We start from the raw sequence: 17,308 nt of genomic DNA on the forward strand, positions 1-17,308 counted from the left end.
GGTGACCTTGTGGATAGATTTGATGAGAGTGATGAAGAAGAGGACTATGAGAGTTTTAATGCAATGCAAGCAAGGAGCTATGCATTGTTGATGCCTAATGGTGGAGAAGAAATGAGAACTTGGATGTCCTTTAGGCAAGACTTTTTTGATAGAAGGAGGCAAAGGTCTCAAGCTATGATAATCAAACCACAAGCTTATGGATCTCTTGTTAACATTTTATATGCAAATTATATGCAAATGAAATACATAGCCTTCAAGCTAATTTTCAACAAGGTGATCAAAGTTGTGGTTCTATTCTTAGGAAGAAGAATTAGCTTCCACCATTGATGCATCAAGAGGGGACAAGTGCATTGAGGATGCCAATGCAACAAGGTGGGACAAATGAGTTTGATATGCCTATGTATCAAGTTGGTGCAAATGTGTCGAGTACACCTTTGCAAGGTTTATCTTTAATGCAAGTAAGAGGCAATGGGTTTGATGTAAATACATGCAAAAGGTAATGGTGCTCTTGCAGCAAGTTAAAACATTTATGGTGAATCATTTAGTAGTCTAATGAGGTCCTTTAATGCACACCATGGTACACCATAGCACGATGTGGCTATTAGTCAAGATTTCTACAAGATAGGAGGATTCAATGCAATGACCGTTGGATGATGGAGTTCCTCTTACCAATGTGGTGTTGGATTTATGTTCCAGATTGTTGGATGCACCATTATGTTTTCTTTTTGATCCAGAAGGTCACATATTTGTTTTATGGTTGGATGATCTACATTGTGGCTATCCATTTGACCCAGGAGGATTGGCTAATCTTGTCACCGACATGGGCTTTCTATATTTTTTTTTTCGATCTAGGCAGTTTGAGAGCCATTGCTTTGGAGTCTACATGGCTTGGATTTACATTTCATCCATGCAGTTGCGGTTGTATGGACTACCTCATCTTCAGGGGCGATACTCGTATCTTTTCCATTTAATCCTGGAGGATTCCTGACTAGCCTCATCATTGACATGAGTCCTTTATCTTTTCCATTTGACCCCCGGGGTCATGAGATTCATGTATTGGTATTGGTTCTCTGTGTGATGGTGACACTTATTCATGTATTGGGCTTCTTGTCTATAGCCTTTGTATTTGTTTTGTGCATAACCGCACTTTGATTTCGAGGACGAAGACATTGTGGGAGGGTATGGTTTGTACCATGGTCGGAGCGCTAGCTAGCCGTATAGCTAGGTGTCCAAGTGACGTGCTGAGAAGTTCCTCCTCCTTCTCGGACACAAGGGCCAGGACCTCTTCTTCTGTGCGCAGACTGAGCACTTGAAATAAAGGACTGTTCTGATTTATCAGTCCTTCCTTTGAGCTCCTCTTTTGTGTAATCCTCCTTATCAGCATGAAGAAAGAGATAGGCAACAAACCCAAAATGATATTCTAGCAACCTGCATTTCCTGCCATGCACTAGGCACATGTCAACACAAATCCTGATACGTTGATCATCTGAGTAAGTGCCCCACCTCTTCGACATGCTTGAATTCTGAGACGAGGTGACTGTGAGGCTTGACATGTGGACATACGTAATGGACCCATAAGAGATGGTCCCTCCGTCAATAGTCTGTCCACTCTCCCTCCTCCAGGGATATCCTTGCCATGTCCTTGATAATCTCCTCCAGACTGAAAGGAACGTTAAGCATAGGCTCTACATGGCAAAGGGATTTCTCTTGTGCCTAGCCCTCCTCAGCAGATCAAAGAGATGCTCTGGTGGCGCTAGGCTCATCCTTAATCTCCTCCAACAATAAATCATCCACATCATCTGTAGCATTGTACAAGTGAGAACCCTTAACCTCTATTGCTTCTCTGATCCGAGGAAGATGAGGAGTAGTCGGAAGAAATGAACACAAATTGGAGCCTTTCTTAAGTAACTGGAGAAGCGACAACTATTAGTAATAGTAGTGGGATAATTCCAATAATTAATCCAAATGAATAATAAGATATTCTACCACTTCCCTCGTATTTTGCACCCTCCCCGCCAAAAAGGCTCGAAACACCAGTTCCATTGATAATTCCATTGATTACCCATTGATCAAAAAATACGACTAGCTCACTCAGAAAGACATTGTAGTAATAATCGATGTAACCTCGATTTAGTGACTAACCTTGAAATGTCCAGGTGGAATCCGTTCACCGTGCGATAAGGGGAAAGCAACAATGCAAGAATGCACCTATTGCATTGTGGATGGTATGGCCGTGGAAAAAGCTGACTCGCACCGTGGACGGTATGGAAAGCGAGAAAATTTCGAGCGCGCAGAGAAAAGCAGAAAAAAACTCGCACCATCTTTATATAGGTCAAATAATAGGGCTGACGTCACATGATTGAGGATTGAATGCCACATGTGTCGAAGGGCTTACGTCATCGTCGATTCACGAATTGCCACGTGTAGGGCTGACGCAATCAATGCATGATTGCATTTTGCTATATAAAAAGGAGGAATATTTTTTTTCCACGATTTTTTTTCACTATTTTTTCCAATTGCGTTTCTCCACGCTTTGCTCGTGCACTTCGCTGAATCCATCCATCCTAGCCCTTGTTTCAAGTGACTGTAAGTTTTTCTCTCTCTCTTCCCCTTTTCTTTCTCTGATTTCATTCACGGTGCGATATGGCAATTCTCCATGTTTTCAAATCGACATATCGCTCCGTGGATGGTTGGGTGAATTTTATTGAGGATAAGTTCTCTCTTCCCCTTTTCTTTCGCAGATTTCGTACGCGGTGCGATATGGCTATTCTCCATGTGAAATCAAATTGACATATCGCTCCCTGGACGGTTGGGTGAATTTTATTGATAAGAGATTTCGTTCATGGTGCGATATATCGATTCTCCATGTTTTCGAATTGAAATATCGCTCTATGGACGGGTTTGAAAATTTTATTGATAAGTTCTTGTTTCGTTCACCGTGCGATATATCTATTCTCCATGTTTTCAAATTGAAATATCACTCCATGGAAGAGTTTGAAAATTTCATTTATAAGTTCTTGGAAAAAGAACGTTGGTCTAGATTTGGATTCCCCTTATCGCGCGGTGGATGGTGGCCGTGTGACTTGGCTAATTACTCTGCCTTCTCTTTTCTAGTGCTGTAATGGTGCACACAAAACAGACCATCAGGAGAGTTTCAATGTGCCAGAGCCAGATCCAACGCCCGATCATCCAGCGCCGAATCCGATTCCGGTTCCAGATATTCTAGAGAAAATTCCAAAGGACGTCTTAAGTGAACCTATGCTTCCTGATGTCAAACCCAGCACCAGCAGGAACATTTCAAAGGCAGGGTCACTTTGCAGAGGTAAAGAAAAATGTTTGCGGAGATAAGGAAGGTGCACGCGGTCAATCTCCTCATCCCCAAAGCTCCTTTCTTGAGGATTGTCAGATCCATAAGCGACAAAATAAAGTGGAAAGGTTACTTTAAATGGCAGAGTAGCACCGTCACATGTCTTCAAGAGTCATGCGAGGACTTCCTTATAGACTTATTAAATGATAGTAACATTTGTGTTGCCCATGCCACGAGGGTCACACTAATGGACAAGGACATGACATTAGTAAGCAGAGTTAGGTATAGGTACGATAAGTTCATGCGACCTCTACCGTTCAGGGATGGGAAGGCAGTAGAAATCCTCTCCATTCCTCCTGCTTTGAAGAGGAATAGGGATTCTGACAAGGTGGTTATGGAAGAGGTGACAACACCAGGTCCACAAGGGCTTAAGAGGCTTGTAAAGGGGGCGGATCTGAAGGGAAAGGAGACATTATTAGAAGAGAATGTCGATAGAGATGATTTGGTAGAAAACCTTCTAAAGTTGGAGGGAGAGAATAACGACAGACTTAAGGCGGTGCCTAGTCAGATTATATGCAATGTCTCGTACAGTGCCGAGCAGGAGGAGTACCTCCATATCGCTCCAACGGATGTTTATATGCTCATTGAAAATAATAGAGAGATCAATGACAGTATTGTGCTTACTTGTTTGAGGTGTGTACTCTTCGCCTTTTTTTGAATGCTTTCTTATTTTGATTTCTTTTTCCCTTTCCTAATGTTTTTAATTCAATCTGCTGGGTACTATTGAAAGAGCTTTTGCCAGACCAGGCAAAGCAAGTATATATTTGTGATCCTTTGGTATCAACTATCTTGATTGACCCGTCGAGGTCTGACAAGGACCTTGCTCCTTATTCCAGGGAGTTAGTCTGGGTACCTACTTTGTTGTGCTGCCATATATAGAGAAGTATGCATTTTCTTTGGATTTCAAGCCGTTGATGGAATTTAAGTTATTAGTTGCCTGTGTTAGGTTTCTTATATTTTTTGTTTACTTTCTCAATTTCAGAGGAGGGCACTGGTTTGCTTGTTTAATAAATGTGGTGAAATGCCGGACAATTTTTATGAATAGCCTTCTCAGAATGCATGGACAGTCTAAATTGTAAGTCATTATACTTTATATCATTTGCTTCTTGCTTCCTAATTGTTGATTATAAGTCATTCTTTATATCGTTGACTATAGGGCATGTAAGAGGGCGATTGCATTGATTGAAACTCTATGTCCTGAATTGAAAAAGGATATAGAGTGGAAATTTCTCAACCAACCCATTCCTATGCAAAAGGATTCGCACTCTTGTGGCTGGCACGTAGTCACAAATTTCTGGAAGTTCCTCCTTTCCAAGTACACTAATTTTGATAGCTGTGTAAGTTTCTTGTGTCACTGTAATATAATTTCTCTACGTTCATTTCATGAGAGATCTCGCATTATTCTAATTGACTTTTATGTTGTTGTGTAGTCTGTTCTCTTAGACGAGTTCTGGCTGTGGAGTGTGCGGGCAAAGGCAATAAACATTATCCTCAATAATGCAATTATGCCTGATGACCCTGACTCGCCACTTCCACTAGTTGCTAGCACTAGTGCATCAAAGATGAGAAAAAAGATGCCGTTTCATTCCTCTATTAAGCATTTCATCTTTAAACAAGGAGTCCCTGAGAAGGGAATCAAGGGCAAGACAAAGAGGAAGCTTTCATTTGCAGGCAAGGGCAAGGACAAGGCAGGCAAGGTGGCAACCAAGGAGACAAAGGAGGAGGCCAAGGGCCGAAGGCTAAGTCAAAGGAGGAGGCCAAGGCTGAGTCAAAGGAGGAGTCCAAGGCTGAGTTAAAGGAGGAGGCCAAGGTTGAGGCTCAGAGCCCGAAATCGCTTAGAGGCATTTTGTATGTCCAGAGACAACGTTGTAAACATTCTGTTTTTTTATTGAGCTCGGCTCATATTTGTATAAACATTCTATATTTTTATTGAGCCCTACTCATTATTGTATTTTGTGAGTATTGTGCTTTGCAATAATAAAATAGATTGTTGAGAATTTTTATTCTCATAACTTATCTTTAGTTAAAACTGAATTTTAAAGACGTTTACATCAAAATCGTTATGAGTACTTTGTAGAGTAGACACATGTCCATGTAGAACTTTTTCATCACATTAGTCATTGCTAAGATAGTTCAGTACAAGTCTTACAATGACTTCTATTGGGCCTAAGTCCCTCGATACAAGACCTTTCTAATTCTGTAGGATAGATTTTTCCTCCGTCTTCTTCTCTGGGTTGTTCATCTGAAGAATTCTTTGATGCACCTCTTTGGCTTCATCTATCAGTTTGTCTACATCTTCAAGGTCTTTTTTGAAGCTTTCAGATATTTGGATAGGTTGATTATCTGTATCCCCAACAGAGGAATAGGATTCATCATCAGAAGAAACATCTAAAATAGCTGGCCTAGCAACCTTGCTAGGAACAATCCTCTCATTAAAGAATTTGCATTCATGGGTGGCTTTTGTATAGAGCTTATAAGTTGTAAGGTATTATGTTCTCAATTCTCTTATGGACTGGTCTTTATATACTGTTTTGGATGGACTCCGAAACCATCGACATAAAAAAACCATGTGCTATAAATTTGTGTGCCACTAAACCATTTTGGAATAGGAACCCTAGTACCTACACTGAGCTGACCATTATTGTGCACATACAAGACAGCTTTAGAGTAAATTTGTTGAGCTATAACTTTAATATAAAAATCTAAATTCATAGCTGTTACAAGATAAAAATTCATTGCTCAGTACATTTTTTTGAGGGCAAGGACTTTACAAAATTAACATACTTGAAGTAGCTTCAAAATTCACAAAATTCAAAATCCCCATTAATTGAGCGATATACCATCAACATCCCAATCGCAATCTACCAAAGTCTTTGGCTCTAGTCGTTTTTGAATCTTCCTATTGTTCACGTTGAATTGTGCTCTGCTAATATCCTCACCTCCCACGATATTGAGGTGCTCTCTAATATTTAGGAGGCTCCAATGTCTACTTGCACCTACAACTTCCACTGCACCACTGGGCAACCGGACGCATATGTCGAGAGGCAAAACAACTTGTTCATTTGCCTACATTGGGACCCAACAACTATTCTTTTTCATCCATCGCTCATAATGTAGTGTGGCACGAGCTTTGAGATACCGAAATGAGACACTAGATTCTACTATATTGCACTTGAATGTGTCATCCTTATGTATTCCTTCTACAGTCCTCCACTGGTCTCCAAGCAAGGCTACCATGTCATCACCTAATACCTTCTTGCACACAAACATGGTAGGTGTTTGTGAGAAACGAACATCTTGGCAAAAAGATGTATTGGGCATACCCAACTAAGACTCACAGATCGAGAGGGCTTTGCAAACTTCAAAGACCCTTGTATATCACAAAGCATCTTTGATTTCATGACCATTACAGTCCAAGCATCTGGAATTGGCCATTCTATAGAAGATAGGGGTGGAGATGTGATTATCTGTAGCTTACCAAACCCACCGTCTTGCTTTGGCACCACATAGGAGTGCCGGTAAAAGAAGACCTTTTCCTTAAGAAGTTTTGCACTTGTTTTACAAGAAAACATTGCCTTACCAATGTCTGCATGCAATGCTTGTTTCGGTAAGGCTTTCCAATGGCTGCTCCTCTACCATGTTTGAAGGAAAAATATCTGCAAACAAGAAATAAGTTGACTTAGATTGAAACATCTTTGTCAGAAAATCTCACATGCCCCTTTCTACCTGTGATACTTACAATTGTATTGAAATCGAATTTGTTGGTGGTGGGCGAAGATGGATATCTCGTGCTGTGTAAACATGTTGTACCGTGGCCACTAGTTTTCCATTGCTTGCCTTCTTGAAGCCTTGTAAACGACCTTTCCAATGGTGCTCCAGTACATTTCGCTGCGTCGAACTCGGTGATTGAGGCCGGATTGCAGCAGGCTGTAGATAAACCCAAGCGCTCTTACGAAATGCCTCTCCCACCCAAGCACCATCATCGTCCTTCTTGTTGTGCAAGGATATCTCCTCAATCTCGTCTTTTGGTCTTCTTGGTGCAGCCATATCTTCTTGGAAGCTAGAGTAGAAAGGTTATGTTTAGAGTAAAAAGGAAAGAGATGTATAGACTAGGGTTTTACGGGAGCCTTGAAGATGAAAGAGATGGAGCTCCGAGAAGGGAGGGAGATTAAGATGGAGGAGAAAGTTTAGGGTTTCGGGCTTTGATGGTTTCATTAGGGTTGGGCAAATGAGATAGAGATGGAAGAGAAAGGGAGGAAGAGTTTAATTTGGACGTTCAAGAGGGAAAGCAGACTTGAAAATGAAATTTTTTATTACAATGAAATTTGAGATGGGTTTTTGGGGGAAAATGTCAATTTTGGGGGGATCTCAAAAATTTTAAAATTTTAAGGATTTTTTGAGCCACGAAAATGGTGGAACCATACCTACCCTAAACCCCCTACTTTTTTAAAGGGACAAGTGTAATTATTAGTACTGAAAGCCTAGTCCCCCTCCCTATAGCCTAGTCTCCCTCCCTATATTCAAAGGAGACCAAATGTGCACAATCCGCTATTCCTATTGGTCCGTTGCGAATTACTTTCATTAGTAAAAGGCCCAAAATATGTCCAAATGCCCCCTAATGTACAATTATTAGTGTGGCTTTCTTAAGATAAAAGATTAATGTTGCCCACACAAGTTGGTCTAGTGGTAAAGTCTTAGGCTCACAATCGGGAGGTTCTGGGTTGTCCAAGTCTCCTCTAGCCTCTTTGGGAGGGACACCTATGCTCCTTCGGGTGTTCAGGGTGGTTGTGGCTCTTGCCCTTTCCTTAGAAGTACTCCAATGAATAACTCTGCTCCCTCCTATGAGGCTATTATCTCACGACGGGCTCTTGCCCAAGTATCATAGGTGTGTAGGTCCGTGTGGCTCTTGCCCGAGTGGATGTTGTGCCTTTAGTTGGCCAATATTTGGAAAGGATGATAACCCCTTGTGGTATTTGGGGGAATGTGTGTGTAAAGGTTGTGGGGAAAGTTTTTCTAAAAATAATTAAATTCGATAAATTAATCTCTCCGCTATTTGAGTTTCTCTTGCAAGCGCCACCAATAAAACTGTGGTCTATTAACAAATGGTTTCATCATGCATTAGCCCTTAGCTGTTTGAAGTCTTGGGATCCAATAAGAGATATGCAAGATAGTGTGTGCATTCAAATAGGTTGCCAACATCATGGAAGCTACGTTCCAAAAAATACTTTCCATTAAATACTTCAAATTTGAGAGGGTAAAAATTTGGGCGAAGGGGCGAGTGAAGGCAATCCTCACCTTTAGTGGAGAAGTGAGGGAGTTAACTTGACGCATGTGGGGACGCATGTCCTCGTACGTCAAGAAGGCTAGTGACTGTTTGTGCATGCATGCACGCCTAGGATGGCGGATTCCTAGATGCATGGAGTTGAACATCATAGTGATGGCTAGGGAGAGTGGGGTCTTAAGAAAACGGAGGACATGAAGAGGCATCGGGAAGAGGAAGTTGGTGAGAGGGAGAGGAAGAAAAACGTTCCAGATTGGCTGAATGAAAGGCTTCAAATGCATGCCCAGATTCAAGAAAAGAAGGTATGCTTGAGGGTGAGTCCCGAGCTCATTAAGTGTCAACTGGACTTGTTCTCTCAATGTAGTGTGGTTCTATTCTGTCCTAGTAAACCTCCTGCAAAGGCTGAGATAGGTAGGTGGTTGCAAGAAGAGATTTTGCATGACAGAGTGGTGTCCAATGTGTTTTACTTAGGGAAAGGTTTTTTTAATGTGTTGTTCATCAAGGCGCAATCTATCTCAGAGTTGTTCTTGAAGGCACCTCTCTTCATGGGCCATAGATTGGGGCATGTCTTCCCTTTTGATCCATTGTTTGTTGTGAGAAGGAGCCTTCAGGAAGCTTGCCCTATTTGGGTGGAAATATGTGGTCTCCCTCCCCGACGCTTAGGCCAGCCCTTAGGGATTTTTCTAGAACGTTGGGCCCTGTTTATGTATCTACCTAGTGACGATGCACCGCGGGGGGGGGGGGGGGGGGTAGACAAGATAATAGTTTGTGTATATCGTGGAACACCAAGATAGAGACTCCGAAGTGAATTGAAATTGATCTGGGTGGTGAGTTAAGCAAGTTGGATTTAGGTCTTAAGTTCGGTCCATTCCCGGGTGCCTACTTTAAGTGTGGGGGACTTGGACACATTGCTAGAAATTGCGTCCAGGCTGGGTCTGAAAATCCGGAAGGTGAGGAAAAGCCATTAGGTGAGGTAGGGGGTGAAAACAGTATTAAAGAGATTCAACCTTGTTGCGGAGGATCAAGGAGAAGAGGGGAAATGTAAAGAGAAAATTTTTGAAAAAGAGGAAGGGTCTTTGGGGGGGAAGTGGATTAAGCCAAAGGGAAAACTGAATCTCTTAAACAAACTAAGGAGGAAGCTAGAAAGAGGGCGAGCCAATTGGGGAAGGTGGTCAGAGGGGAGAAATCTCAGGGGAGCCTAAGTCCTATTCTATATTCAAATCCATATAGCCCACTAGGTGAGGATGATAGTGGCACTTCTTCTGTGGAGAAATTTAATTGGCAAGTAGAAGAGGCTTGGAAGGAGATAGTGAGAGGGGCAGACTCAAGGGGAAGGAGAGGGGGAGGAGATGGTTCCCGAAAAACAGCTCTAACATGAGTTTTTGTAAGGACTTTTCGGGTTGTACTTAGAATGTCAAAGGCATTAAAGTCAAATAGAAAAGTGCCTTGTTTTGGGGAGTAGTTAAAGAGTGGGGGTTATCTATTTATGCAGTCCAGGAGTATAATGTTTTTGGGGCCAAAGCTCTAAGGAAGGAAAGATTTAGGGATTGGTCGGTGTTGTACAGGGGAGTGAATTTGGGCTATAGTGGTGTAATGTGTGTGATTAAGAATCATTTGAACCCTACTATTATATAGCTAATCACCCAAATGGCAAGATTGTGGTGGTGGAAGTTTTGGTCAATGGAGAGAAAATTTGGATAGTTAATATTTATGGACCTCATAATTATAAAATTAGGATCAGCATGTGGGAGTGGATTAGTAAGTTGAATATTTTGCATAGCTGTATTATTTTGGGGGACTTTAATATGGTGGAGAACCAGATTGATAGGAGTGGAGGGAGCTCCATTTTGATGGGACAAGAGAAAGGCAAATTGAGAGGTAAAATGGGGTTAGTGGATGGGTGGTCTTTAGGGGATTGGAGGGATAATCTTGGGCATACATATTTTAGTCTTCAATACTTGAGTTCTTCCTCTAGGCTTGATAGAATATTCTTCAGTCAATTTGTTGCACGGGTACCATACACTTTAAGGGTGGCTATTGATTTCAATTTAGTATTGTCAGATCATATGCCTGTAAAGTGGAGTTGGGTTTGTGAAGATCTTGGAAGTGCTGTGTTGGAGAAGTTCCCAACCAGGAAGCTGAGAGTGAATAATATTTTATTAAAGGAAAAGCTGTTTGTTGAATACACTGAACAAGCCATCAAGAGGCTAAAAGCCAGAGGAACACTTGCAGGGTCATGGAGAAAATTTGCTAATGAGATGCAAGGGGTCATTAGGGCAATAGGGAAGCTAAGAGCTGAGGAAAAGAGGCATACTAGGAAAAACTGGAGTATCTGCAAAAGAAAAGACAGGTTAATGGGCTTACTTAAGAAAATTTGCTAATGAGATGCAAGGGGTCATTAGGGCAATAGGGAAGCTAAGAGCTGAGGAAAAGAGGCATACTAGGAAAAACTGGAGTATCTGCAAAAGAAAAGACAGGTTAATGGGCTTACTTAAGAGGAAGCTTCTGAACTCTTTAGAGGTCAGAATGCATTGAAGCATGAGGAGGAGTTGGTTGGTAGAAAGGAATTGAATTGGATTAAAAAGAAAACATTTAGCAACTACAGATTTCAATTCAATATTGTCAGATCATATGCCTATAAAGTGGAGTTGGGTATGTGAAGATCTTGGAAGTGCTGTGTTGGAGCAGTTCCCAACCAAGAAGCTGAGAGTGAATAATATTTTATTAAAGGACAAGTTGTTTGTTGAATACACTAAACAAGCCATCAAGAGGCTAAAAGCGGAAGGAACAGCTGCTGCTGCTGCAGGGTCATGGAGAACATTTTCTAATGAGATGCAAGGGGTCATTAAGGCAGTAGGGAAGCTAAGAGCTGAGGAAAAGAGGCAGGCTAGGAAAAATTGGAGGATCTGCAAAAGAAAAGACAAGTTAATGGGCTTACTGAAGAGGAAGCTTCTGAACTCTTTAGATGTCAGAATGCATTGAAACATGAGGAGGAGTTGGTTGGTAGAAAGGAATTGAATTGGATTAGAAAGAAAACATTTAGCAAGGAATTGAATTGGATTAGAAATGCATTGATTTGGTTGGAAGAAATGCATTGAATTGGTAGAAAGGAATTGAATTGGATTAGAAAGAAAACATTTAGCAACTACATAAAACTGGAAAAAATTCTTTTTAAGCTTGCAGGGGGGAAATTGGTAATGAAGTAGTTGGGGGAGATCTTAGATGAAAAAGGGAAAAGGAGAGAGGGTATTTATTTGATTGCAAAAAAATGGGTTGAGTTTCTTGGGTCTACTCTTAGTCTCGAAGAAGATCACTCTCTTAGGAGAATTCAACCTGATAATAAGTTGATTGGGTTGGTCAATAGTAGTGTCAAGCCTGATAAAGCTAGTTGGCTTGAGAGATATCTTGACATTGACGAGTGTTGGGTGGCACTTTTGAAACTAGGAAGGGAGAAGGCCCATGGCTGGGATGGTCTGTTGAGTTCTTTATAGCTTTCTGTTCCTCTTTGAAGGACATTATTTGGGAAGCTTGCAACAAGGCCTTCAAGATTGGGTACTTGGATAAAGATTTCAAGGAAGGTTTGGTGAAACTCATACCTAACCAAGTTGCTTGCAAAACAGGTTTGGACATTGGAGACCAATTACCTTGTTAACAGTGATACACCAAATTTTAGCTAAGGTTATTGCTATCAGAATCACCCCGGTGTTACAAAAGGTAATATCTAAAAGGCAATATGGGTTCATCAAGGGGAAGTCAATTTACGATAATATATTTGCTACTATGATAGGTAGGGATATTGCTCAAAAAACCCAGCAAAAATGTGTCATGCTTCAATTGGATTGGAAAAAGCATATGATAGAGTGCATTGGTCTTTAGTTGCTAGAGTGATGGAGAAGTTAGGGTTTGGACCCAAAATGGCATCTTGCATTTATACCCTCATTGGGGGAAGCTTCTCTAATGTTTTGCTGAATGGTAGAATTATTGGAGGGTTTTCGATTAACAGATTTGTAAGGCAAGGTTGTCCTCTTGCCCCCCTACTGTTTGCTATTGCCTCACACCCACTAATTGTTGCTTTGGAAGATGCTTGCTCAAGAGTTTAAAATTGAGGTTCAGTGTGAGCAACTTGTCATCCAATGCTTTGCTGATGATTCATTGCTGTTTTTGAAAGCTAACAATGAAAATATGAGACAAGCCCTAAGCATTATCCAGGATGCCTCTGGATCAAGATGCAATATACAGAAATCTAAGATCATCAGCCTCACTGAAGATAATGACTTTGATCTACAAGGGTGGGGATGTGAGATTGTTAAAAGAGGACAAAATGTAAGACACCACGGAGGCCCTTTCGGGGTTGATGTCACAAATAAACAACTGGTTGATTAGGCCTTACACAGATTCTCAGCAAAGATAAAGAAGTGGGAAGGGGTCGAAATTCCTTTCCATGATAGAGTTGTGATTTGTAATACAGTGCTGAATGCTTATGTAATGTTTTTATGCCCTATGTTAGAGTTTGGTAAAAGTCATTGTTGGAAGAGGATCTTGGGTCTTATAAGGCATTTTCTTTGGAGAAATGGCAAGGACACTAGGAAAGCTAACCTAGTTGGCTTGGGATAAATTGGCTATGCCAAGGAGTGAAGGGGGGATAGGCATTGTACATTTACCTACTCAAACCCTAGCAAGGGTGGCTTAGTTTCTTCCAAAGTGTCTGTCTAAACATGAAACCTGGACTGTTATGATAAGGGAATTGGTAGAGGTTTCTCTTGGTGCTATCTAAAGGTAGTTGGCGGGTTTTGGGCTGGAAGGAAAAATTGTTCTCTCATGCTCCTTTAAAAGTGACAACTTCCTTCCTTTGTAAGAGGCTCAGTAGCAACAAAAAAGATGTTTTGGAGTTTAATGGTTTGGGATGGGGGCTATAGGGCCTCAGGGAATTCAATGCTTAGCCTGAGTCTATGGTGGTCTCATAAATTTAACCCACCACTGGGCCTTTTGGATACTCATTCTGCTGCAAAGAGGTTGAATAATAGACGTCTAAGAAAGTTAGTTGACTGTTGGGATGTGATTGAGGTGGGTTGGAAAGAACTAGATCAATTACACCAAGAGTATGATTTCTCTACAAGATTTCTCTACAAGGGAAAGGGATTTAATGAGACAGGTGTTGATTCAAATTTGGGGGGTGGTTTTCCACTGCTTTTGATGAATTTTGTTGGATCAAAGACTGGGCTTGGTTTAATGGGGTTAAACTAATGAAAGGCTCAACTAAGGCTTTGTATGCAGAATTAAGGAAAGGGGACTTCTATGTGGAGTATTGCAACAAGATCTGGAAGGTGATTTGGAGTCCTAGTTGTTGGAAAAAGAAGTGGAAAGAATTGTGGGAGGGTCAGATTCCTATTAAATTCCAAGTGTTCTTGTGGAGAGTTTGCATGTGGGCTCTACCTACTGGAGTAAAGCTAATACAGAAGAACTTATCTAGTGGGCTGTTGCCCCAAGTGCAGATTTGCTTTAGAGGATGGTAAGCATGCCTTTTGGAGTCGTCCAGCTATCAGAGGAGCATGGGAGAAACTAATGAAATGGGTACAACATGGGTTGGGATTTCAGACACAGTGGGGGGACTGGATTCAGGGCAAATGGTTTGTTGATACCGAGGGAGCAGAGGTTCTATTCAATTTAATCAGGGCTTGTTGTTTATGGGAAATCTAGACTTCTAGGAACTGTGTGGTGTTTCAGAATGTATTGGATGTTGGGTTGGATGTGACAGGTTTAACGCATAAATGTGTATATATGTGTAGATATGTAATTTGTGTGAACAATATAGAGATTGATGGTCTTGAACTGTTGTTACAGAGAATGCAGACTAGCATCAATCACATTGATTGATGCCTAGGTTGGGAATTCCTTTGGCATCCTAGGAAAACCTAATTTGAAGTTATTTTGATTGCAAGTTTCTTTGGATGTGAAGCCCAAACAACTGAGGTTTGGACCCAAGACTAAAAGATGGTATTTGAAAGAGAAGCAAATAAGACATACTTTTGTGGCCTTCATAGAGTTTTGTGGCCTTCATAGAGAACCCAGTAGAGACAAGACCCACTATCAAGATTTGGTCAGGTAAGGGAGAGGTGTTGAAAAAGCAAACCCCTAGAGGGTGCACCACAGAAGCATTAATTGCTGGACTACAAGGTGTCTTGGGAGCAATCCTCTTCTGTTAATGAGGATGATAGACGGAATTTGTCATGTAATTTGTTAAACAATGGGGAACAGAGATGTGGGATGTAGAGATAAGTAGGCGACACCCACCGGGTTTTATTTTGATGTAATGATCTTTTTGCTGTTTTATATATATATAATTATTGGTTTAAAAAAACACTTCAAATTTGATGTATAACCTTAAATAGTGATTATATTTTTCTCTATTTACCTTGCAGCAAAAATTAGAGGATATCACGAGAGATCTTTTCTGTATAAAGAAGGTTTAAATCTTAGTATTTGGATTTGCTTAGCTACTGCACTCTTCTCTCTCTCTCGTGGCTGCATACTAGGCTCGCTCATGGCCATATACTCACTCCTCTCCCTTTCAAACCCTGCTTCCTTTGCAAAATCATCTCCCCCAAGGCATAGATGATCTCTCTGTTCCCTTCTCTCTCTCTGCTTGCATGAGTATAGGTTGGATGCATGCATCAAAGACCAGATCCATCTTTCAAATCTGTCATGAGCAGAGGCGGATGCATGCATCAAAGGCCATCTCCGTCTTCCAAACTCTGTGTACTTACATGAGTAGCACTGGAAGCAATTGAAGGAAGGGGTAGGTGGAGGTGGACAGAAGGTGGGGCAGACCAATAGTACCTATCTGGGTAGACTGGGAGAAGTAGGCAGAGCTGTAAGGGGGTGAGAGCTGGCATAATTAGGACTTCAATTGCTGTGCTACCTCAAATTCTTGCATATGCAGAAAAAAAGAACTCAAGTAACATATTGTGTCTTATAATCACACACAATGAGGAGAGTACAAACACTCTCATATATAATCTCTTGCCCATTCACGCTGTAGGTGATCCTTACCCTCATCATTAAAGGTTTCTGCAAATATCAATTAGATCATTTAAGAGTAATTTTTAGCAATTACAGAACAACTTTGCCAATCATAGGTGCGTAGGTCTGCGTGGCGCTTGCCCATATGGATCTAATGCCTTCAATTGGCCAATATTTTGGCAATAATGGCTTAAGTTCCAATCAGGAACAGGGAAATGTTTTGGTGAAATCTTGAGAGAGTCTCTGTACCATTGACTCGGAATGGAGTTTCCTTGTGAATATGGTGCAAACAATTCTTCCCTTGTACCAGGCATGGAGATGCATTTCTGTGAGATGAAAGAATTCTAATGAAATCTTCTACCATACAAGTATACAGGGACGTCTGCACTAAAAAAGAGGTTAATCCTTCAAAAGCATATACCGAAGGGGCAGAGAAAGATGGACAACTCAATGAGACAACCGATGTCCGAAAACACAACCAGGTTAATAGTTAATCCATGGATTAACAAAGAAGATATAGCCAAAGGTCCTTAAAACACCAAACAGTTACATTAGACAAATACTAGCGCTCTTGCACTGCCTCTTCCCCCGGCCTTGAACACACGTCTACAGAGGTTCGACACAAAACTTCATGAGGCCAACGCGGCAATGTATGCCATCGTGGATGCTGCACGCGAAGTAGACCGGCTTCGTGTCTTGGAGTGTGAACGCATAGCCTGGGTCACCTTGAGTCGTGTTGGCCAGCATCACTGCTCTGTCAAATGAACACGCCTCATAAGCTTCCAAGCTATGGAGGCGGTTCACGTTGTGATTCTCTGGCCTGCCGTTGAACACAGAGGGCTTGTACTTGAATACTGTATACAAGGCCACACACACACCAAGTATACAGACAAGTATGAGTGCCCAATTCCTTGCTCCATGACATGAAAAAAACATCCATTTGATTAATGAACAAATCACTCTCACACACACACACACACACACAGACAGAGTGCCCAATCCCTTACCCAGCGTGTCGCCCACATGGAAAGGCCCTGCCTTCTGTGCCCAGGCGCTGTAGTTGTACCCAAAGTGCCAATGCTCCTCGCCGCCGACAATAATCTTGCGGCCGCCACCACCGTACTGCCCGGCCTCGCCGCCACTGCTCATCAGCAGGATGAAGCAAGCCATCAGCGCAACGGCACCTGCCAATCTGTTATGGGAAGGCATGGCCATGACTCACAAATCACTCTCAGCTAGAGCCTTAGAGCTGCTGAAGGGCTTGATTAGAGGACTAGAGAAACAGATACACTCACACAAAGTAAACTGGTCGTGTGTATTTAACATATGATGAGAGTGGGGAAGGTCCGCGGCTGCTTTTTTCTGTAGTGTGTATGTCAGACTCGGTGAAAAGGAGCGGGGTGTCCGTGCGTCAAGAAACTGCCACTCTTGTACAGCCATTGACCATGCAATATGGGGCTGTGGCAATGTCTAAAGATAGGCCGAAAATCTTCTCCAACAATGCAACACCGATATGGCGTTCAAAATACTTTCTGTTAATAAATGTGCGTGCGCCCCTTCTACATGCTTAGATTAACACATGCTTAGATTAGTCAACACACCGTGAGACTCGCCCTATACTAGACAACCTAACCTGTCCT

The 17,308-nt window shown here is 41.7% G+C and overlaps 1 protein-coding gene across 1 annotated transcript; it reads right to left on the bottom strand.

Annotated features, from left to right (window-relative positions):
* Window positions 1-16,133: 16,133 nt before the first annotated feature.
* LOC147616462 (uncharacterized) lies at window positions 16,134-16,981 on the bottom strand. Its single transcript, XM_086777086.1, has 2 exons — window positions 16,676-16,981; window positions 16,134-16,522 (listed from the first exon to the last, which is right to left on the bottom strand). Exons 1-2 carry the CDS (start codon window positions 16,881-16,883, stop codon window positions 16,275-16,277), a joined length of 456 nt encoding a protein of 151 aa, XP_086633212.1. The 5' UTR covers window positions 16,884-16,981; the 3' UTR covers window positions 16,134-16,274.
* Window positions 16,982-17,308: the final 327 nt, after the last annotated feature.

Source organism: Cibotium barometz, chromosome 38, assembly GCF_041138505.1.
Source record: "Cibotium barometz isolate CiBa-2024 chromosome 38, ASM4113850v1, whole genome shotgun sequence".
Lineage (NCBI taxonomy): Eukaryota > Viridiplantae > Streptophyta > Polypodiopsida > Cyatheales > Cibotiaceae > Cibotium > Cibotium barometz.